This window comes from Babylonia areolata, chromosome 20 (assembly GCF_041734735.1).
Source record: "Babylonia areolata isolate BAREFJ2019XMU chromosome 20, ASM4173473v1, whole genome shotgun sequence".
NCBI classification, from domain to species: domain Eukaryota; kingdom Metazoa; phylum Mollusca; class Gastropoda; order Neogastropoda; family Buccinidae; genus Babylonia; species Babylonia areolata.
This window is the reverse complement of record NC_134895.1, coordinates 14,721,540-14,746,539: the sequence shown is the minus strand read 5'-3', so window position 1 is coordinate 14,746,539 and position 25,000 is coordinate 14,721,540. Positions and strand designations below refer to the sequence as shown.

At 43.8% G+C, this 25,000-nt stretch overlaps 1 protein-coding gene across 1 annotated transcript in view; it reads right to left on the bottom strand.

The window, feature by feature from the left end:
• Positions 1-8,044: 8,044 nt before the first annotated feature.
• LOC143294902 (neuroligin-4, X-linked-like) overlaps positions 8,045-25,000 on the bottom strand; it is a 23,514-nt gene continuing 6,558 nt past the window's right edge. The window contains exons 5-11 of the mRNA XM_076606419.1: positions 24,339-24,524; positions 19,529-19,722; positions 13,546-13,711; positions 10,201-10,379; positions 9,479-9,611; positions 8,917-9,076; positions 8,045-8,390 (exon numbers count right to left, since the gene is read on the bottom strand). Of these exons, the coding sequence (XP_076462534.1) occupies positions 8,198-8,390; positions 8,917-9,076; positions 9,479-9,611; positions 10,201-10,379; positions 13,546-13,711; positions 19,529-19,722; positions 24,339-24,524 (1,211 nt within the window). The 3' untranslated portion in view covers positions 8,045-8,197. The remainder of the gene's footprint in view (positions 8,391-8,916; positions 9,077-9,478; positions 9,612-10,200; positions 10,380-13,545; positions 13,712-19,528; positions 19,723-24,338; positions 24,525-25,000) is intronic.

Below are 25,000 nucleotides of genomic sequence, written 5' to 3'. Positions count from 1 at the left end.
CAGTGAGGTATTCAGTTTCAGTTTCAGTAGCTCAAGGAGGCGTCACTGCGTTCGGACAAATCCATATACGCTACACCACATCTGCCAAACAGATGCCTAACCAGCAGCGTAACCCAACGCGCTTAGTCAGGTCTTGTGAGGGAAAAAAAAGAGTAAATAAATAATAGATAAAAACATTAAAAAAAATAAATAAAAATCTCCTCCTCACCCCCCTCTCTCCCCCTTCCTTCCCTCTCTCTCTCTCTCTCCCATCCCTTTCTCCTCCTCCTCATCCCCCTCTCCCCCCCTTTCTTCCCTCTCTCTCTCTCCCATCCCTCCGCTGGTGCAAGATTTGGCTAACCTGAAGAGACTACTGCACTGGATCAGTGACGGTGCATCATCAAGAATTCTGCACAGACAACCACACAGCAACCCCATCTTGGAACTACCGAGTACCACAAAATAATCACAACGTTTCGTGGGTTTGACATGTTGCAAAGAAGAGGTGAGACAGGTTGGAGAAAGGAATAGAGAGAGAGATGGAGGGAAGAGAGGAGGAGAGAGAGAGAGAGAGAGAGAGAGAGAGAGATGGGAGAGAGGGGGGAGAGAGAGAGAGAGGGATGGGAGAGAGAGAGATGGGAGAGAGAGGGAGAGGGATGGGAGAGAGAAGGTAAAGAGAAGAGGGGGGGGAGAGATGGGAGAGAGAGAGAGAGAGAGAGGGAGGGAGAGGGATGGGAGAGAGAAGGTAAAGAGAAGAGGGGGGGAGAGATGGGAGAGAGAGAGAGAGAGAGAGAGAGAGAGATGGGAGAGAGGGAGAGAGATGGGAGAAACCGAGAGAGAGGTGGGAGAGAGAAGTTAAAGAAAAGAAGGGGGAGAGAGGGGAGAGAGGGAGAGAGAGAGAGAGAGAGAGAGAGAGAGAGAGAGAGAGAGAGAGAGAGAGATGGGAGACAGCAGGTAAAGAGAAGAAGGGGGAGAGAGGGAGAGAGATGGGAGAGAGAGAGAGAGAGAGAGAGAGAGATGGGAAAGAGAAGAGAGAGAGAGAAGAGAGAGAGAGATGGGAGAGAGAAGAGGGGGGAGAGAGGGAGAGACGGGAGAGAGAGAGAGAGAGGGGAGAGAGGGAGAGAGAAAGATGGGAGAGAGCAGGTAAAGAGAAGAAGGGGGAGAGAGGGAGAGAGATGGGAGAGAGAGAGAGAGAGATGGGAGAGAGAAGAGAGAAAGAGAGAGATGGGAGAGAGCAGGTAAAGAGAAGAGGGGGAGAGAGGGAGAGAGACGGGAGAGAGAGAGAGAGAAGAGAGAGAGAGATGGGAGAGAGAAGAGGGGAGAGAGAGAGAGACGGGAGAGAGAGAGAGATGGGAGAGAGCAGGTAAAGAGAAGAGGGGGGAGAGAGGGAGAGAGACGGGAGAGAGATGGGAGAGAGGGAGAGAGACGGGAGAGAGAGAGATGGAGAGAGATGGGGGAGAGAGATGGGAGAGAGCAGGTAAAGAGAAGAGGGGGGAAGGAGAGGGATGGGAGAGAGAAGAGGGAGAGAGGTGGAGAGAGGGGGGGTGAGGAGGAGAAAGGGTTGGTAGAGAGAGAGGGGGGGATGGAGAGAGAGAGGGGGAGGAGAGAGAGAGAGAGGGGGGGGTAAATGGGAGTGAGGGAGAGAGAGAGAGAGTTGGGAGAAAAATGGACGTGGGGTAAATGGGAGAGAGGGAGGGGGGGGGGAGAGAAAGGGGAGAGAGAAATGGGAGACACGGCAGAAAGAGAGAGAGATGGAGGAGAGATTGAAGAAAAGGAATGGGAGGAAGGTAAAATAATTTCGTTTGTCTCTCCGGCAATGCCTGATTTTGCTGTTGTTGTTGTTTTGTTTTTTTGCAGTGTTCGGATATCAGATTCAACTTTCAAGCTTCCGTCTTCGTTTTAAGATAGACTACGTCGCGCAACCGTTTGTTTCGCCAGAAGTGAAAGCAATACCCCCGGGAACGGAGTATAGGTGCCTACATGGCTGGGTAAAAGCGGTTACATATGTAAAAGCCCACTCGTACATGTCTCCGAGTGAAGATGGGAGTCATAGCCCACTAACGGAGAAAGAAGAAGAAGAAGAGGAGGTTGTTTGGGAATTGTTTGGTGAAAGCCTTTTCCTCCTACGCAGCACTTAAGTTCTCTATAATTATATATGACAGTCAGTCGTGTCCGACTATGACCACCAGAACAGCAGAGGAGGCGGCAACTGCTGTCCCGATCATCTAAGCTAGAATTTGATTATTATGGAGAGAGTCTTGCCCAGATCGCATCCCCACTTTTGCAGCCAAGAGGGTTTTAGTTTAGGACAGCCGGTACTGGGGATGGTTCCCAAAGGCCAACTAGCCCCCCGAAGCTTCAGCACTAACAGCCAGTGCAATCTTGCCTCCTAGTTTGAGAGTCGTAGTCCTTCACAATAGACTACTAATAATAATAATAATAATAATAATGGATACTTATATCGCACACTATCCAGAAATCTGCTCTAGGTGCTTTACAAAAACGCTTTATTAACATAAAACATTACATTTATGTTACACACACATACCAAAATATGACTACACACACACACACACACACACACACACACACACACACACACACACACACACTGCGTACATACATTTTAACAATACATGTGTATCTAACAGCTACCCTAACACATACGCACACATAGGCAGGCACAAACTTACATAAACGCACGCGCACACAATACACATTCATATACATGCATGTAGTTAACATAGTCAAGCACAGCTAACGCAAAGGAAGTGGACCTGCCACAGTTGAACTTACTGCTGAGGGAAAAGGTGAGTTCTGAGACGAGATTTAAAAGATGCGAGGGAATCAGAATGACGGAGGTTATCAGGGAGCTTGTTCCACGTCTTTGTCTCCTGAAGACTAAGCTGTAAACACCACAATGAAGAAACCATTGATCATACAGCCCTCACGTTGCTGTCGGCCCCACTGTAAGCCTATGCTTTTGTTTCAGGTTTCTACCAGCATCATCGCCCAAGGGAAGCAGAAAACCCGCGGAAACAATGGCCGGACAATGGCCGGGCAGGACTAACCTGTACCCTGACCTGCACGAGCTGTACGGGCAAGGTGTCGTGGAGACCGGGTCCTCAGTGGACCTCCCCATCTACACAACGCCGGCCCTCACTCCCACCGCCCCCCCGACCCTGACCTCGACCTCCGACCTCGGGGACGACGACGACGACCTTCACCTTGACCTCGAGGTGCCCGAGGAGCCGGAGCTGGACTACACACTGGAGATGGAGCCAGACTACGACGACGACGACGAGGAGGAGGAGGAGGAGAACTACTACTACCACCACCACGACCCTGCGGGCGCCGCCGCCGCCGAGACCCTTAACAACCTGAACCTCAGCGCCCGGGAGAAGAAGATCCTGCACGACAAGAACATCGAGGTGCCCCAGCAGCCTCCTCCTCCTCCTCCCCGCCCCCCTCCCCACAGCGACAGCGCGGACTTCGGGGCCTGGATGAGGTGGCGGATGCAGGCCAACAAGCTTCTGGCCGCCGTCATCCTCATCCGACAGGGCCGCCACGTCCGTCTCCGGCAGAGCGAGATCCGCCGCCGGCCCCTTAGCGAGCGGCACGTGCAGACCATCGTCCAGGAGGCCCGTGGAGGGGGCGAGGCCACTGGGGGAGGTGATGGTGGTGAGCGCCAATGCCGGCGAGGGCCCAGGGAGAGAGGGGCGGAGAGGACGTCCTTGTCCGGTTGTCCTTACATCATGTACGGTATTCCTAGGGTCCGGCTGGGGACCTCTACTGGTGCTGCTGGTCGCGGCGGCGGTAGTGGTGGCAAGTGCTGAGTGTTAGCTTTTTTTAATTTTTAATTTTTCTCTTTTTTTTTTTTCTCCTACAGCGGTCTTGGCTTCCGTGACATGGCTATGCGAGGGTTTCTCTCCCAGTACGAACACGGTCCTGACTATAGCTGGGTGTTCGAGGTTCTGACACTCTCTCTCTGTTCATGGTCTTGACAATGTTCATGGTCTCGACGTGTTTCTGTTCATGGTCCTGATTCTCTGTTCATGGTCCTGACTGTTTGTATTGTCCTGTTTCTGGTCCTGACTTTCTCTGTTCATGGTCCTGACTTTCTCTGTTCATGGTCCTGTCTCTCTGTTCATGGTCCTGTCTCTCTCTAGAGGTTCGTGGTCCTAACTTTATATGTTTATGGTCCTGGCTCTCTCTGGTCCTGACTTCCTGTTCATGGTCCTGGCTTTCTGTTCATGGTTCTGACTCTCTGTTCATGGTCCTGTCTCTCTGTTCATGGTCCTGTCTCTCTGCTCATGGTCCTGTCTCTCTCTAGAGGTTCGTGGTCCTAACTTTATATGTTTATGGTCCTGGCTCTCTCTGGTCCTGACTTCCTGTTCATGGTCCTGACCTTCTGTTCATGGTTCTGACTCTCTGTTCATGGTCCTGTCTCTCTCTGTTCATGGTCCTGTCTCTCTGTTCATGGTCCTGACTCTCTGCTCATGGTCCTGTCTCTCTCTAGAGGTTCGTGGTCCTAACTTTATATGTTTATGGTCCTGGCTCTCTCTGGTCCTGACTCCCTGTTCATGGTCCTGACCTTCTGTTCATGGTTCTGATTCTCTGTTCATGTTCCTGACCCTGTTCATGGTCCTGTCTCTTTGTTCATGTTCATGGTCCTGACTCCCTGGTCCTGACTATGTTCATGTTCCTGACTGTCTGTTCATGGTCCTGCCTCTCTGTTCATGGTCCCGACTCTCTCTGTTCATGGCCCTGACTATGTTCATGGCCCTATGTTCATGGTCCTGTCTCTGTTCATGGTCCTGCCTCTCTGTTCATGGTCCTGACTATGTTCATGGTCCTATGTTCATGGTCCCGACTCTCTCTGTTCATGGCCCTGACTATGTTCATGGTCCTATGTTCATGGTTCTAACTCTCTGTTCAAGGTCCTGATTCTCTGTTCATTGTCCCGACTCTCTCTGTTCAGGGACGGCGTCACTGCTTAGTCTTGGAGCACTGGATACAAGTGAGGATTGTCTCTTGTTGTTTAGAGATCTGGCAATGAGCGCCATAGATACTCGGTTTAAAAACACAACATACCCTCGATACATGTCTCCGCAACACATGTGGGGCGTTCGTCGTCGTTGTTGTTGTTGTTGTTTTCCACGCGATGCAAACACAATAAGCACTCCACTCTTAAGTAAGCACCCCCCCCCCCCCCCCGCCCCCAGCCCTCCCGCTGCCCCACCACCACCCTCCAGGCTCCTCTCATTACCACCAAATTGAAGGGACAATCGCGATCAAACTTACGACACTTTGCCATCGTTGCTGACAGTTGCCATGCAAAATGCAAGGCCGGGGACAAAATAACGAAACGTTTGGCATTGACAGTGTGTTTTACAGCTGGATGGTGTGCTGAGTGATTTATATAATAATGCAGGATCTGCTGACTGGTTTACATGGTCGATAGAGAGGACCACAACTGGCTGTGTGTATGTGAGTGTTCATAATCACCTGTCGAAGCTACGAAGTGTGTGTGTGTGTGTGTGTGTGTGTGTGTGTGTGTTGTGTGTGTGTGTGTGTGTGTGTGTGTGTGTGTGTGTTGTGTGTGTGTGTGTGTGCTTGTGTGTGTGTGTGTGTGTGTGTGTGTGTGTGTGTGTGTGTGTGTGTGTTGTGTGTGTGTTGTGTTGTGTGTGTGTTGTGCGTGTGTGTGTGTGTGTGTGTGTGTGTGTGTGTGCTTGTGTGTGTGTGTGTGTGTGTGTGTGTGGTGTGTTGTGTGTGTGTTGTGTGTGTGTGTGTGTGTGTGTGTGTGTGTGTGTGCTTGTGTGTGTGTGTGTGTGTGTGTGTGTGTGTGTGTGTGTGTGTGTGGTGTGTTGTGTGTGTGTTGTGTGTGTGTGTGTGTGTGTGTGTGTGTGTGTGTGTGTGTGCTTGTGTGTGTGTGTGTGTGTGTGTGTGTGTGTGTGTGTGTTGTGTGTGTGTTGTGTTGTGTGTGTGTTGTGCGTGTGTGTGTGTGTGTGTGTGTGTGTGTGTGTGTGTGTGTGCTTGTGTGTGTGTGTGTGTGTGTGTGTGTGTGTTGTGTGTGTGTGTGTGTGTGTGTGTGTGTGTGTGTGTGTGTGTGTGCTTATGTGTGTGTGTGTGTGTGTGTGTGTGTGTGTGTGTGTGTGTGTGTGTGAGTTCTTGTTCATTAAATGATGTTGGAATTCTCTGTGCTCAGGATTCAATGGATGATTAAATATCGAAATTAAACCTGTGTGCCTTTTGTTGATAACGGCAGAGACAGACAGACAGACAGACAGTCAGACAGAAAAACACAGAGAATTAATCCTTTGCATCATATCACCTCCGAGCATTAGACTTGTTTTGTCTCTCTTATGGTCTGTTCACAAATAACAAAAAACAAGGAAAACATTTATTTATTTATTTATTTATCTATTTATCTATCTATTTTGTTTGTTTGTTTATACATCTTTGAACACATTTATCAATTTACATATTCATTTCTTTATTCGTATATTTATTCATTTTGGGACTGGGAGGATGTTTTGTTGTTTTTGTGTGTGTGTGTTTTTTCAGAAATCCACCCTGATGTTTTATGTCCCATACACATATTACTGATACACAGGTATGATATACGAGTACTCAGCCATGAAATCACTTCCTTTTCCATAAGCAACATGATCTGAATTGATTCTGTTTCATTTGATTTGATCCGAAAACGGAGTATGGTTGCCTGCATGGCGGGGTAAAAACGGGCATATACGAGTGAACGTGGGAGTTGCAGCCCACGAACGAAGGAGAAGAAGAATTTGATTTGAGTTGATTCTTTTCATTTCATTTGATTTCCTTTCATTTCATTCGATTTGATTCGATTCGATTTGAATATGTGTGTGGCACGCGCACGCACACACACACACACACACACACACACACTCTGATGAAGGGCTATGCAGAAAGAGACAAAGATTGAAACAGACAGACAGACAGACAGACAGACAAACACAGAGACATGCAGGCGAGCAGACATGCATTCACACTAGATTCATAGTGAAAAAGAGAACTCCTTTGCTGTGAAAGGAAAGCAGGCAGTCAGTGTGATTCAGGGCCAACAACTCTCGGCAAAACTCCAGCAAGACAGTCACATTTTCACCACAGCACTGCCTCCCTTCATTCACCGCCTTGTCCAGCGCGAAAAAAAAAAAAGAAGAAAAGAAACCGAAAAACAAAAACAAAAACAACAACAAAAAGCAAAAAAACAAACAAACGAATTTTTCATTTTGCCGTGTACCTTGCGCATGCACGCAGGCACACACACACACACACACACACACACACACACACACACACACACACACATCACAAAAAATCAAACCACTAACATCATCAACAACAAAAGAATTCAGTCTTGATATCGTTTTATCTTTAATTTGTCAACGTTTAGTTCATCTAAGGAAAAGAAAAGAAAAAAAAGAGAGATTATTCCATTACTTGAAACAACACACACACACAAACACACACACACACACACAAACAAAACAAAAAACAACAACCAATATTTATTTCCTGCAGGACACACATTTTTTTTTTTTTAGCAAAGAAATAGAACTGTACACAAAATCCGAATGGATAAATATCTGCTATTTTACAATCTATAATTCTCAGTCTCGTGGACTCACCATATTATCTAATAATGATACTGAAATCAAAACAAATCATGTTGTTTTTGTTTTTTTTAAAGACTACGACCCAAAACCTATTGAACACATTTCAATGAAAACTATGAATAAGGACATTATAGCCATAAATATATATATGGCCTGAACAGACACACTCCAGCTTCTGACCCATTTCAATGAAAACTGCGAATAAGGACATCATACACATTAATATGCATGGCCTAAACAGAGACACTCCAGAACTTATTCGCCTGTTTATTTATTTATTCATTCCCCCAACACTCAGCACTCAAAAATGTATTTTAAAAATCAATACAAAAAATATCTACAATTATCAATATGAGTGATGGGACATTAAACAAAATTCCTCCTCCTTACTATTCATTTATTTATCTATCTGTTTTTGTTGTGTTTTTTTAATTTTCAAATAAAGCAGCAAAATATTAATATAATGTCAACAGAACAATGTACCGACCGGTATTTAAAGGAGAGAAAACAAAAACAAAAACAAAACAAAAACAAAAAACGAAAAAACATCTGCGGGACTCTTCTCATCCAATGACACCCTCTTGCGGCGCACGCACCAGAGCGGAAATGACGTCCTGCCAGAGGTGCAGGTTGGCACCGATGGGCCATGACGTCATGGTGTACACCCGCTGTCCCATGTCCAGCAGCCGGGGGGTGGACAGTTCCCATGGCAACCACTGCACCCCAACCCCGCTCCCGTGCGGCGGAGTTGGGTTTCTGGAACAGGAACGGGGAAAAGGTGGTTGTTGCTGTTGTTGTTGTTGTTGTTTTTCTGCATGGTGATGGTGATGGAAGGAAGGGCGTGGCTGGATGGATGGTTAAAACGCTTGGCTGTCTGCCAATACAGTGTCCTCACCTGAGGTTCTGGGTTCGAATCCTACATCTCGTCCCTTTTATCCGAAAGTTTGACTCGAAATTAAAACTGTGCGGTCTTGTCATTCGGGCGAGATGCGAAACTGAGAGAGAGAGAGAGAGAGAGAATGTGTTGTACACAAGAGATAACTCCGTTTTGTTTTTGTTTTGTTTCTTTTTTTTTTTTTTTTAAAGCAAACATTACACAAAAACAAACAACCAAACAAAAGAGAACAAACAACACACACACACACACACACACACACACACACACACACACACACACACACACCGCCCCCTCAACCCCCCACCCCCACCCCCACCCCCACACACAAACACACCCATGCCCCCCAACACCCCCCCCACACACACATTGCCACGAAGTACTTACCCATACTTGGCGAAGTTGGTCCACAGTGTCATGAGGTCACTGGACACCAGCGTGTCCTCATGGTCCCAGGCTTTGTTGAACATGAGGGAGTACGGCCAGAGGGTCTGATTCATCACAGGGTAACCCATCACGTACTGTACCTCTTCCTCGTGAGCTGTGCCTGGAAATACAGACATTATTTTGTTGACGACACTGATGATGATGATGATGACGATGATGATGATGACGATGGTGATGATGATGATGATTGTGATGGTAATGATGATGACGATGGTGATGATGATGATGATGATGATGATTGTGATGGTGATGATGATGATGATGATTGTGATGGTGATGATGATGATGATGATTGTGTGATGATGATGATGATGATGATGATGGTGATGGTGATGATGACACACACACACACACACACACACACACATTTATATATATATATATACATACATACATACATATATATATATATATACATACATACATACATACAACACACACACACACACACACACACACACACACACACACACACACACAAGAAGTCAGTCAGTCTGTCCACCTTTCCAGGAAGGCAGAGGTCGGTTGGCGGACTTGTAGGAAAACCTGTAGACGTACTGAGGCTGGGCCCCAGCCTGATAGGCCAGCTGAGTCTCCTTCTCAATAGGTGCCAGAAAGGTGTAGTCCTCCAGCATCTGAAACAGGAATTTGGGAGGGGGCGGGGGGAGGGGGGGTGGGGCGTGGGGGGGGGGGGGGGAGGGGTGTGGAGAGGAGAGGGGAGGGGGGTAATACTGCAGTTATCACAGCTTCTGAAATAGATAATGATTATGATCTCATCGTCTTCGTCGTCCTCGTCGTCGTCATCGCTGTTGTTGTCGTTGTCATCATCATCATCATCATCATCATTTTCGTCATCAACATCATCATTATTATTATCATCATCAGTAGTAGTAGTAGTGCTTACAGACCAGCTGACCACAACGGGTCACATCAGGACTGAAAACACCGTTAATATCGATCTATAAAAATACAAACACACACCTGGAAAACAAAACAAAACAAAACACACAAAACAACAACAACAACAACAAAAACCCCCAAAAAACACGACAAAACCAACAACAGCAACAACAAAAAACGGAAATAATATATGACACACGTTCAGTCGTATCTATGCACATAAATTTAGGACGCGACACGCCTCCGATGCTGACCATTCTGTCGAGAAGAAACTGAAACTGAAACTGAAAACTGGCTGACCCCTACGCCCGTTAATTCGCCCACCTGCTCGTAGGACTTCCTGAGGCTGAAAGGGTCCGTGTCGTTTCCCAGGTAGAAGGCGATCAAGACGGCGAAGATCTTGTCGGCGTCCGCCTGAGGGTAGACATTCCTGAAGGTCATGTCCACAAAGCCCTTGGTTAGGGCCTGGAACTCCATTACCGTAATCCCATCATTGTCCGGGTCTGGCGATGGCAACAACGACACACTGCATCTTTAAAAACAATAACACCACCAACAACAAACAGCAAAGTTGAAGCCATCATTCTCTGGGTCTGACGATGGCAACAACGACACACTTTAGCGTTAAAAACAATAACACCACCAACAACAAACAGCAAAGTTGAAGCCATCATTCTCTGGGTCTGACGATGGCAACAACGACACACTGCATCTTTAAAAACAATAACACCACCAACAACAAACAGCAAAGGTGAAGCCATCAGTCTCTGGGTCTGACGATGGCAACAACGACACAGTGCATCTTTAAAAACAATAACACCACCAACAACAAACAGCAAAGGTGAAGCCATCATTCTCTGGGTCTGACGATGGCAACAACGACACACTTTAGCGTTAAAAACAATAACACCACCAACAACAAACAGCAAATTTGAAGCCATCATTCTCTGGGTCTGACGATGGCAACAACGACACACGTTAGCGTTAAAAACAATAACATCACCAACAACAAACAGCAAAGTTGAAGCCATCATTCTCTGGGTCTGACGATGGCAAAAACGACACACTGCATCTTTAAAAACAATAACACCACCAACAACAAACAGCAAAGTTGAAGCCATCATTCTCTGGGTCTGACGATGGCAACAACGACACACTTTAGCGTTAAAAACAATAACACCACCAACAACAAACAGCAAAGTTGAAGCCATCATTCTCTGGGTCTGACGATGGCAACAACGACACACTTTAGCGTTAAAAACAATAACACCACCAACAACAAACAGCAAAGTTGAAGCCATCATTCTCTGGGTCTGACGATGGCAACAACGACACACTGCATCTTTAAAAACAATAACACCACCAACAACAAACAGCAAAGTTGAAGCCATCATTCTCTGGGTCTGACGATGGCAACAACGACACACTGCATCGTTAAAAACAATAACACCACCAACAACAAACAGCAAAGTTGAAGTCATCATTCTCTGGGTCTGACGATGGCAACAACGACACACTTTAGCGTTAAAAACAATAACACCACCAACAACAAACAGCAAAGTTGAAGTCATCATTCTCTGGGTCTGACTATGGCAACAACGACACACGTTAGCGTTAAAAACAATAACATCACCAACAACAAACAGCAAAGTTGAAGCCATCAGTCTCTGGGTCTGAGGATGGCAACAACGCGACATCATTAACAACAATAACACCAGCACCACCAACAAGAAGTAGTGGTAGTAGTAGGAGGAGGAGGAGGAGGAGAAGGAGGAGGAAGAGGGGCAGTAGTAGTGTGGAACTACTCAACGTTGAAGCCATCATTCTCTGGTTCTAACAATGGCAACAACGCGACATTATTAACAACAATAACACCAGCACCACCAACAAGAAGTAGTAGTAGTAGTAGTAGTAGGAGGAGGAGGAGGAGGAGAAGGAGAAGGAGGAGGAGGAGGAAGAGGGGCAGTAGTAGTGTGGAACTACTCAACGTTGAAGCCATCATTCTCTGGTTCTGACAATGGCAACAACGCGACATTATTAACAACAATAACACCAGCACCACCAACAAGAAGCAGTAGGAGGAGGAGGAGGAGAAGGAGGAGGAGGAGGAAGAGGGGCAGTAGTAGTGTGGAACTACTCAACGTTGAAGCCATCATTCTCTGGGCCTAACGATGGCAACAACGGCGACATCATTAACAACAATAACACCAGCACCACCAACAAGAAGTAGAAGCAGTAGTAGTAGTAATAGGAGGAGGAGGGCGGGGGGCAATAGTAGTGTGGAACTCCTCAACGGTGAAGTTATCATTGTCTGGGTCTGGCAATGGCAAAAACGACAGCGACATCATTAACAACAATAACACCAGCACCACTAACAATAAGTTGTAGTAGTAGTAGTAGCAGCAGCAGCAGTAGAAGTAGCAGAAAAAGGAGTAGTAGTAGTAGTAGTAGTAGTAGTTGTTGTTGTTGTTGTTGTTGTTGTTGTTTTTGTTCTTATTGTTGTTTAAGGAGCAGACTGTAGCAGATAAAAGTTTTTCTTTCGTTTTACATTATTACTTTCGTTGTTTTTTTGTTTTTTGTTTGTTTTTCAAGCAGTCAGAACTACTGGCGCAACAGCCGCGTGGTTAAAGCGTTGGACTTTTTTGAATCTCAGAGTCCTGGGTCCTGGGTTCGAGTTGAGAAAATGTCCAGCATGCATCCCCAACCCCACCCCATCCCCGAAAACGGAATATGACTACCTACATGGCGGGAATAAAAACTGTCATACACGTAAAAGACTACTCGTGCATACGAGTGAACGTGGGGTTGTGGAAACAAGAACGTACTCAGCATGCAAACCCCCGAAGAATAAGCATGGCTGCCTACACTGCGGGGGTAAAAATGATCATACTTGTAAAAGCCCACTCATACCTGTGCGTGAACAACGTGAGGGTTACAGCCGACGAACGCAGAAGAAGAAGAAGAAGGACGAGGAGGAGGAGGAGGAGGAGGAGAAGGTGAAAGTTGGCTGATGGAAATGATGCCCATTTTATTTGTTAAGCTATGTCCCCCGATACGATTTGCGAAGTAAAGTTTATTCCACGCCGTCCATTGACATGCATGTAGACTTCAATTAGTTTATCTTTTTTTTTTTTACAATAAATATTTCACCCCCGAAAACGGAGTATGGCTGCCTACATGGCGGGGTAAAAGCGGTTATACACGTGAAAACCCACTTGTGTACATACGAGTGAATGAAGAAGAAGAAGAATTACGATATTTTTATTTTCAGCAGGCAAAATGTGCATTCGTTTAGTACCCCCCCCCCCAAAAAAAAAACAAAAACAACAACAAACCAACCAACAACAACAAAACAAAAACAAAACAAAAAACAAAAAAAAAACAACAACAAAAAAACAAACAAACATGTTAAAAGAGGTTCTGCTTGCTATGATTTCCATAACTTGTTTTGAAAGGTCTGAGGAATCTATGTTACTGACGTGTCGGTTTTCCACGTGTTGTATGTTCAACGTATATTTGTGCAATTCCTTACAATAAAATTTTGGTAAACTACTTTTGCATTACTATTTCAGTAATTTTATTTTACAATACATGATGAAAAAAACTGTGTTTTGTAAACACACACACACACACACACACACACACACACACACTCACTCACTCACTCACCGTTCACCCCACCCGCCATTTCCCCGCCGTTGAAGCCCCTGACAACGGTGACGTCATTGAAACGACCTTGACCTAACAGCACTTCCGGCTTTGCCGGGAACAGCCCTGGTTGTCCAAAACTGCTCTCCACAACAGGAGCGAAGGAGACGCCAGCGCCGTTTTCCGCCTGAAATGTCAAATAACATGAAAATTGCGCCGCTATAAAACGCCTGAAATGTCAAATAACATGAAAATTGCGCCGCTATAAAACGTCTGAAATGTCAAATCACATGAAAAATTGCGCCGCTATAAAACGCCTGAAATGTCAAATAACATGAAAATTGCGCCGCTATAAAACGCCTGAAATGTTAAATCACATGAAAAACTGTGCCGCTATAAAACGTCTGAAATGTCAAATCACATGAAAATTGCGCCGCTATAAAACGCCTGAAATGTCAAATCACATGAAAAATTGCGCCGCTATAAAACGTCTGAAATGTCAAATCACATGAAAAACTGTGCCGCTATAAGACGCCTGAAATGTCAAATCACATGAAAAACTGTGCCGCTATAAAACGCCTGAAATGTCAAATCACATGAAAAACTGTGCCGCTATAAGACGTCTGAAATGTCAAATCACATGAAAATTGCGCCGCTATAAAACGTCTGAAATGTCAAATCACATGAAAATTGCGCCGCTATAAAACGCCTGAAATGTTAAATCACATGAAAACCTGTGCCGCTATAAAACGTCTGAAATGTCAAATCACATGAAAAACTGTGCCGCTATAAGACGTCTGAAATGTCAAATAACATGAAAATTGCGCCGCTATAAAACGTCTGAAATGTCAAATAACATGAAAATTGCGCCGCTATAAAACGCCTGAAATGTCAAATAACATGAAAATTGCGCCGCTATAAAACGTCTGAAATGTCAAATCACATGAAAATTGCGCCGCTATAAAACGTCTGAAATGTCAAATAACATGAAAAATTGCGCCGCTATAAGACGTCTGAAATGTCAAATCACATGAAAATTGCGCCGCTATAAAACGCCTGGAATGTCAAATCACATGAAAAATTGCGCCGCTATAAAACGTCTGAAATGTCAAATAACATGAAAATTGCGCCGCTATAAAACGCCTGAAATGTCAAATAACATGAAAATTGCGCCGCTATAAAACGTCTGAAATGTCAAATAACATGAAAATTGCGCCGCTATAAAACGTCTGAAATGTCAAATCACATGAAAAAACTGTGCCGCTATAAGACGTCTGAAATGTTAAATCACATGAAAACTGAGCCGCTATAAGACGCCTGAAATGTTAAATCACATGAAAAACTGCCGCTATAAGACGTCTGAAATGTCAAATCACATGAAAATTGCGCCGCTATAAAACGCCTGAAATGTTAAATAACATGAAAATTGCGCCGCTATAAAACGCCTGAAATGTTAAATCACATGAAAATTGCGCCGCTATAAAACGCCTGGAATGTTAAATCACATGAAAAACTGTGCCGCTATAAAACGCCTGAAATGTCAAATCACATGAAAATTGCGCCGCTATAAAACGCCTGAAATGTTAAATCACATGAAAAACTGTGCCGCTATAAAACGCCTGAAATGTCAAATCACATGAAAAACTGTGCCGCTATAAAACGTCTGAAATGTCAAATAACATGAAAATTGTGCCGCTATAAAACGCCTGAAATGTTAAATCACATGAAAAACTGAGCCGCTATAAGACGTCTGAAATGTTAAATCACATGAAAAACTGTGCCGCTATAAAACGCCTGAAATGTTAAATCACATGAAAAACTGTGCCGCTATAAGACGTCTGAAATGTTAAATCACATGAAAAAACTGTGCCGCTATAAGACGTCTGAAATGTCAAATCACATGAAAAAACTGTGCCGCTATAAGACGTCTGAAATGTCAAATCACATGAAAAAACTGTGCCGCTATAAGACGTCTGAAATGTTAAATCACATGAAAAAACTGTGCCGCTATAAGACGTCTGAAATGTCAAATCACATGAAAAAACTGTGCCGCTATAAGACGTCTGAAATGTTAAATCACATGAAAAAACTGTGCCGCTATAAGACGTCTGAAATGTTAAATCACATGAAAAACTGTGCCGCTATAAGACGTCTGAGATGTTAAATCACATGAAAAAACTGTGCCGCTATAAGACGTCTGAAATGTCAAATCACATGAAAAACTGCCGCTATAAGACGTCTGAAATGTTAAATCACATGAAAAACTGCCGCTATAAGACGTCTGAAATGTTAAATCACATGAAAAACTGCCGCTATAAGACGTCTGAAATGTCAAATCACATGAAAACTGAGCCGCTATAAAACGTCTGAAATGTTAAATCACATGAAAAATTGCGCCGCTATAAAACGTCTGAAATGTTAAATCACATGAAAAACTGCCGCTATAAGACGTCTGAAATGTCAAATCACATGAAAAACTGCCGCTATAAGACGTCTGAAATGTCAAATCACATGAAAAACTGCCGCTATAAGACGTCTGAAATGTCAAATCACATGAAAAACTGCCGCTATAAGACGTCTGAAATGTCAAATCACATGAAAAACTGCCGCTATAAGACGTCTGAAATGTCAAGTCACATGAAAACTGCACCGTTGTGTGTGTGTGTGTGTGTGTGTGTGTGTGTGTGTGTATCTGTGCGTGTGTGTGTGTGTGTGTGTGAGAGAGAGAGAGAGAGATGGTAGGGGGGAGAGGCAGAACAGATGAAACGGGAATAGTAGGTAGGCAAAACAGGACGATGTGTCAAACTGTCAAGAGGCCATCAAGGATGGCGGCACGATAAAAGTGCAGGCGAAATGGGAATAGGCAAACCGGACCAGCACCGCTGACGTTAAGACCCGCTAAACTAAACTAACTGATACCCATCAACATACAAGGAAAGACTCATTTCACCAAGACTCCAGCACTGTGAGCAAAAACAACAACAACAACAACAACAACAACAAAAACCAGCCTTTTCTTTAAAGGCGTCAACTAATAGGCGAGACTCAGTTCTACATGCCACCCACAACATTACTGAGGATGAAGGTCTACATTATCCTCAACATCATCTCCCAGACACTTCTGAGGGTCTAATTTACCACCCACAACACATGTGAGGGTCTACATCATCACAAGAAAACGGGACACTTCTGAGGGTCTTCCCCAACACATGTGAGGGTCTACATCATCACAAGAAAACGGGACACTTCTGAGGGTCTCTATTTACCACCCACAACACATGTGAGGGTCTACATCATCACAAGAAAACGGGACACTTCTGAGGGTCTCTATTTACCACCCACAACACATGTGAGGGTCTACATCATCACAAGAAAACGGGACACTTCTGAGGGTCTGATTTACCACCCACAACACATGTGAGGGTCTACATCATCACAAGAAAACGGGACACTTCTGAGGGTCTGATTTACCACCCACAACACATGTGAGGGTCTACATCATCACAAGAAAACGGGACACTTCTGAGGGTCTAATTTACCACCCACAACACATTTGAGGGTCTACATCATCACAAGAAAACGGGACACTTCTGAGGGTCTAATTTACCACCCACAACACATTTGAGGGTCTACATCATCACAAGAAAACGGGACACTTCTGAGGGTCTCTATTTACCACCTACAACACATTTGAGGGTCTACATCATCACAAGAAAACGGGACACTTCTGAGGGTCTCTATTTACCACCCACAACACATTTGAGGGTCCACACAAGGAACTCTCCCTCGAGGACAAGCTTGCCACCTAGAACATCTTTGAAGATGGGCATTCCTTCCAGGAGATTACCAGCCAGAACATTCACCTCTGAGAGTCTACATTACCACCAATACTCCATATTGATATAACCGAGGAAGCTAGTGGAGTAGGTAGGTGGGTGGGTTTGTGGGGAGGTGGGGAGGGGCCGGGGGAGGGAGTTCATAGGGGGTCAATTTTCGCCTTTCTCTTGCTTTCCAGAAGTGTGTGTGTGTGTGTGTGTGTGTGTGTGTTCGTGGCGTCAGGATCTGTTGTCTGGATGTTCCAAACACGCCACGTTTGTTTGCCACAAAGATTCCAGTGCTGCTGGGGCAAACTCGCCAGTGTTGTTTCAATTTGATATCGTCCGGAAAATGCTGGCCAGATGCGACAGTGCATACCTTTCCCATCACTCCCGCGTCCAGTGGGCTAGTTAGTGTGTGTTGGAGGGACGGGGGAGGGGGGAGAAGGGGGGAGGGGGTGGGTGGGATGAAGTTAACAAAATGAAACTCACCACTTCTTGCTTAGAGGCGTTTGTCATGCTCTCTGACTGTTAACTTGATTCCCGACCTTCAAATCATTGAGTGTTTTAACGTTCGCAGTCTATAACCCTGTATTGTGCATGATCCTGCATCACAGTTTACTGCTTTTATCTGTCTGCTGTGTTTAGTTGTTTAGTTGTTGTTGTTGTTGTTGTTTGTGTGTGTGTGTGTGTGTGTGTGTGTGTGTGTGTGTGTGTCCGTAATTTCTTTGATGGAGTTGACGACAAATGAAGTCCTGAATTTCACACACACACACACACACACACACACACACACACACACACACACACACACCAGGAACGCAAGAGAAAGGCGAGAATCATAGCTCTCCCCTAATTGGGGGAGGTAGGAACGGGAATGAGGAGGGTGGAAGGTAACAAACGGGGCAATAACATCCACATAAAGTCTTCCCCCTCCCACTCCTCTGTGTGACAAATGATAGGCGGATCAAACGTCCACACCAATTGTTGTGGTAAACACTACTCAATCCGTCTTGAGGTGGTGGGGGGGAAAAATGCCCTGTGGCTATTGAACGTCCACGCCAATCGTTGTAGTAAGCACTACTCATTTTTTAATGAACTCTTTTAATTGATTCAAAACCTTGGTAAAAAACTGACCACGACCAATGATGAAAAGAAGGATAACTCAATTTCCTCTGATGAGTTGAACAAATACCTCAATACTATGAACTCCACGCCAATAGTATGTATATAAACACTACACCATTCCACTAGCCACAGTCCGTGCAACAAAATACGCCTGTCTAATCGAACTTCTCCACGCGCATGTATGTATATAAACCATAACAAGACCCATCCTATGAGTGTGGAAAAAACTCCTTTGGTTTTTTGGACCGTCCACTCCCAATCGTATAGATAGTAAACATGCCAATCCGTCTGAGGTGTGAGATGGGTTGGGGGACTCCTGTGGCTACTGAACTTCCACGCCAATAGTTGTAGTAAGCACTACTCAATCCGTCTTGAGGTGGTGGGGGGTAAAAACCCTGTGGCTATTGACCGTCCACGCTAATTGTTGTAGTAAGCACTACTCATTCCGTCTTGAGGTGGTGGGGAAAAATACCCTGTGGCTATTGAACGTCCACGCCAATTGTTGTAGTAAACACTACTCATTCCGTCTTGAGGTGGTGGGGAAAAATACCCTGTGGCTATTGAACGTCCACGCCAATTGTTGTAGTAAACACTACTCATTCCGTCTTGAGGTGGTGGGAGGAAAACCCTGTGGCTATTGAACTTCCACGCTAATTGTTGTAGAAAGCACTACTCAATCCGTCTTGAGGTGGTGGGGAAAAATGCCCTGTGGCTATTGACCGTCCACGCCAATTGTTGTAGTAAACACTACTCAATCCGTCTTGAGGTTGTGGGGGAAAATACCCTGTGGCTATTGAACTTCCACGCCAGTTGTTGTAGTAAGCACTATTCAATCCGTCTTGAGGTGATGGGGGGAAAACCCTGTGGCTATTGAACGTCCACGCCAATTGCTGTAGTAAACACTACTCCTTCCGTCTTGAGGTTGTGGGGGAAAATACCCTGTGGCTATTGAACTTCCACGCCAGTTGTTGTAGTAAGCACTACTCAATCCGTCTTGAGAGGAGGGAGGAGGAGAGGGGGGGGGAGGGATATTGTGGACGTTGCCACAAACGGAAACTGACCAGAACTTGATTGGCGGCGTTGGTCAGGCTGTCTGCGCTGAAGGTCCTCAGACAGGCCAGCAGGCCACTGGAGTCGGTCCCGTTACAGCCCAGGCGAGACGCCAGCTGCTGAGCGTTCCTCTGGGTGTTGAGGTAGTTCCAGGCAAAGGGGGCCAGGGAGCATCCGCTTTCCATCACAGCTTTGTTGAACAGACCTGTTGGGGGGTAGGGGGGTAGGGGGTTGTTCGGGTGGGGGGTGGTGGGAGAGAGGACGGGGAGGGAAGGAGGATTGGGGGTGTGGGGGTAGAGGGGAAAGATAAATTATATCAACAACAAAAACAATAACAACAACAAAAATAATAACAGACAGATAGATAGATAGATAGAGAGAGAGAGAGAGAGAGAGAGAGAGAGAGAGAGAGAGAGAGAGAGAGAGAGAGAGAGAGAGAGAACATACTTTTTTTTTTAATGAACCTTTTTTAATTTCATTTCAAACATCGAAAACAAACACTGACACACGACCAGAAAAAAAAAGGATAAACATCATCATTTCCTTGCACTGAATATATCATTCAATATCCATACAAATACATACAAACTCACACACATGCACACATACGTACATACGTACACATATAAACACATACACACACTGCCACAAGCACACAAATCCACAAACATGCACACAAACATATCGGCACCTGTATACACGCACCTTCATCCACCGATGTCTGCATGTAATGTATACATTAAACGTCATAGAACACAGCACCCATACCTCATAGCATGTTCAAATAATCAATGCTGTCCTTTTGTTTTTTTTTGGTTATCCTTCTGTATTCCACTCATGCCCCTAGAAATTCTATGCAGCGATATGTATGTATTAAACGAGTGATAAGTGTGTATAATCAGATTTTTTCCTCCTTTCCTCAGTCCCCACTCGTCCCAGCCAATATTGCCAATATTCACTGGAAAGAAAAAAATGAAAGAAAGGAAAAGAATGCATATATAAAAAGAAAGTGCAGTGATTTTAACATCATCTTTAAATGTTGATCAAATGCTTGTATGGAAACCAGTTTATCGAGAATGTATTAAAAGACATATTCACAAGTGAAATATGTTTTTCAGTTTCATATACACGTTTCAGATATTTTCTGGAATGATTAAGTTGTGGAATTGTGTTACTGACTTCGCATTTGTAAGTGAAGAATTTGGCATGGACTATAATCATGTCAAGAGTTTCATCAGACCTGACTTCGCTATCGTGTCCAGATATAAAGATTCTTTCATTGAATTTTAAGAATTTTGCATTTTCAGAATTATCATTGATATGTCTTTCAAGCGCATTCCAGAACACATGTGTAAATTCGCATTCCCAGAATATATGGTATATATTTTCACGATCTTTTCTACAAAAGTACAACTATCTTCACTAACTATGCCCATATGTTTCAACACAGTATTAGTTGCTAATATTCTATGTATAATTCTAATTTGAAACCACCGAAGTTTGATTTCACTGATTTGACGTATTTTCCTAAATGTAATATCCCATTTGATTTATGTGTCAAGTTTATTTTCCCATTTACTGCAACAATTTGGGTTTGTCCTATCATGCGTTAAAATATCATAGTATACACGTGCACCCTTAGAAACTGAAAATATTGCTTCAAACGTTTTTTGGCTGTTTAAAGATCGATTAGTTTGAGCAACAATTCTACATTTCCTCATGTAACACTTCACTGCTTGTATGTATCCAGTATATGTAACATAGTCAGTATGTAACTTGTATTTATGTTTAAATTCTTCAAATGATAGAAACATACCATCATCATTAAGCAAGTCTGAAATAAAACACACTCCTTGATCAATCCATTTCTTACAGAACACAGTTTTCTTTCCAATTTTTATATTATCATTACAGAATAGAGGTTCTGCATTCATTTCTTCGTATTTTTCTTTGTGAATTTTCTTTCCGAATTCCCTATATGCTTGCAAGACATCATTCCAACATTTGTTTTGATGAGTGTGTTTATCAACAGGAAGGTTTGAGCTAAGTTTTTCAAGCAGAGTCAAACTAGGATTTATAGTAACATTGAGTTTTTTCCATTCATGGTTGCTTGTCTTTAGTCTTCGTATCCAAATCAACTTGAGTGCTTTAATGTAGTTTTTAATGTCTAGCACACCAAGCCCTCCATGAACAATTCCTTTAACAACAGTGTTTCTACGAATTCTATCTTGTTTCTTATTCCATACAAACTGAAACACTGTTTTCTGAATCATGTCTATCATGGTGTCAGGAAGATTTGGCAACAATATCCACAAGTGGACGATTTTGGACAAAATCAAAGATTTAAGCACTGCAACTCTTTCTAGGGGGTAATCTGTCGTTTTAGCCATATTTTAAACAAAGTGTTGATTTCTGCAAATTTACATTTCAGATTAATTTCCTCGTTGTGTTCTAAGTTGTTTGTGAACCAAATGCCAAGGATTTTGAACTGAGGGGGATTCCATTTAATGTTTAAATGAGGCAAATAACGTTTTGAACAGTTCCTTAGTTTTCCCAGCCATATAGCATTTGTTTTAGTAGCATTCAGAAAGAGACCAGATTTTTCCCCATGTGTTAACAGTATTCATCGCTTCCATGGAAGTATTTTCATTATCATGTAATAAGAGTTCAGTGTCGTCAGCATATTGCAATGTCTTATATTCATAATCGCCAATTCTAATTCCTTGTATATTATCATTTTCCCTTATCATAACAGCAAGGATTTCGACACATAAAATAAATAAATAAGGAGATATTGGGTCACCCTGTCTACAGCCTCTAGAAATAGGAAACCACTGTGACATATGACCATTAACAGCGACAGACGACTTAATGTTATCATAAAACTCTGAAATCCATCTACAAAAGTCTTCACCAAAACCAAACGCATGAAGGACTTTGAACATAAAACTCCAGTCAACAGAGTCAAAGGCCTTTTCAAAATCAAGGCACAGAAGCAGACCAGGTAATCTTTCCCGATTTAAATAGTTAATAATATCATAAATTAGACGGACATTGTCTCCCATAAATCTGTTAGCGATGAACCCAGTCTGATCCTCATTTATCAACACAGGAAGTACACATTTTATTCTAGCCGCAATACACGCTGAGCCCATTTTATAAACAACATTAAGGAGAGAGATTGGCCTCCAGTTTTTAAGTAAATCCTTTGCTTTATCCTCTTTAGGAATGCATATGATAATGTCTTCCCTCTGAGGTGGTGAGAGTTGACCGCTTCGAAAACTATCATTTAGTGCTCTTACTACGAATACACCAATTTGTTGCCAAAAAACTTGAAAAATTCTACCGTGAATCCGTCCGAACCAGGGCTCTTGTTATTTTTCATACTTTTTAATGTTGCTTCATCTAGTGTTATTTCTCCCTCTAACGAAGACTTTTCTACTTCTGTTAATTTTGGAATATTATCGACTAACTCTGATATTTCACAGTCTTCTACTTGTAACTTTAAGTGCAGATTTTCGTAAAAGCGTTTAACTTCTTTGATAATTTCTTTACTGTCTACTACTTTATCCCCGTGACTTAAGTTAATTTCCTCATTTGTTTACTGACATAATTACGATTTTCAAGATTACAAAAATACTTTGTTATTTTTTCTCCCTCAGCTACCCACCTTGCCCGTGATCGAAGAAGAACACCTTCCATATGATGTTCTCTGATTTTAACTAACTTTTCTTTATCATTGTTAAGCTGATGCCTTTCTTCTGTTAATGTGGCTTTCATTTCAAGACCTTCTATATTGTGTTCTAATTCTTTCTTGCGTTCACCAGTTACACGTTTTTTCATTGCAGCAAAGGCAATTGTTTTAGAGAGAGAGAGAGAACATAATAATAATAATAAGAAGAAAAATAGATGGATAGATAGATAGAGAGAGAGAGAGAGGGAGAGAGAGAGAGAGAGAGAGAGAGAGAGAGAAATGATATAACATTGAGAAGAAGAAGAAAAAAAAATATAATAGATAGACAGATATATAGACTGATTGATTGATTGTTAGAACTCCCTATATAATGAGCTCAAAGCACATCATATGAAAAAAATACATGTACAATACGTCTGCACACGAAAAAACAACACATGTATGTATATCTAGAAACACCAATTACATTGTTTTAAGTGAATAATTATTTTCAATGCTTTAATATGAATGTCTTGTGTATTTATTGCTTCCTTTTTTTTTTTGAGAAGTCATGGTTACTGGGTTTTGTGTGTGTTGAGTAATTGTCTGCTTTTGATTTGCCGCACCTGGTGTAGTTTTTCTTCTTACCTGGGGTGAGAACAACAACAACAATAACAAAATAACAACAACAACAACAACAAAACAGAACAAAGATTACAGATGACAAAGTGGTAATTCAATCGAAATTCTGTTTACAAAACAAAACAAAAAATCCTGGAAACCTAATCCACGAATCGCTATAGAAGAGCACGACAGGGCTTGTTTTTGTGTAGGTTTGTCATTGCCTTTCAACCAGTCCAGTGGACCAAGGGGATGATCACACCAGGAGCGAAGACACTTTACCAACATAACACCAGACCGCTGGTCACGGGAGGTAACCCTCCAACCTTACCTCTAGTCACGGGAGGTAACCCTCCACCCTTACATCTAATCACGGGAGGTAACCCTCCACCCTTAACCTCTAGCCACGGGGGAGTAACCCGCCATCCTAACCTCTAGTCACGGGAGGTAACCCGCCATCCTAACCAATAGTCAGGAGGGGGTGAAGGGGCTAGGGGGTTGGGGACGGGTTAACCCCCCACCCTCACCTTTAGCCGCAGGGGTCAGGATGAGCTGCGACACACTGCTGCTGCCGGCGCTTTGTCCGAAGATGGTGACGTCATTGGGGTCGCCGTTGAAAGCGGAAATGGCGTCACGCACCCACTCCAGGGCCCGGATCTGATCGTACAGACCGTAGTTTCCAGGGCTCGCTGCGTCTCCCGTGCACAGGAACCCTGGATCACAGACACACGGACACAGACACACACACACATACGCGCGCGCGCACGCACACACACACACACACACACACACACACACACACACACAGAAAGGATGATGTTGGATTCTGGCGACGCGCTCTCCCCGGGGACAGCAATTCCAATCCAGCATAGAAAATTCTGTGTTACAAAAAAATAGTACAGTACAGTACAGTACATCACAGCAAAATCCAATCTAATCCAATCCAATACCATGCAATACAATGTAGTGCAGTACACTGCATTACAATACAACACAACACAATACAATGCCAGATAATACAATACAATACAATACAAACCAACACAAAACAACACAACACAGTACCGCACAACACAATCCAACGCCACACAGCACCACACCACACCACACCACACCACAACACAACACACTGCACTACACCACACACCACACCACTACACGGTACAGCACGGCACAGCAAAACGCAACA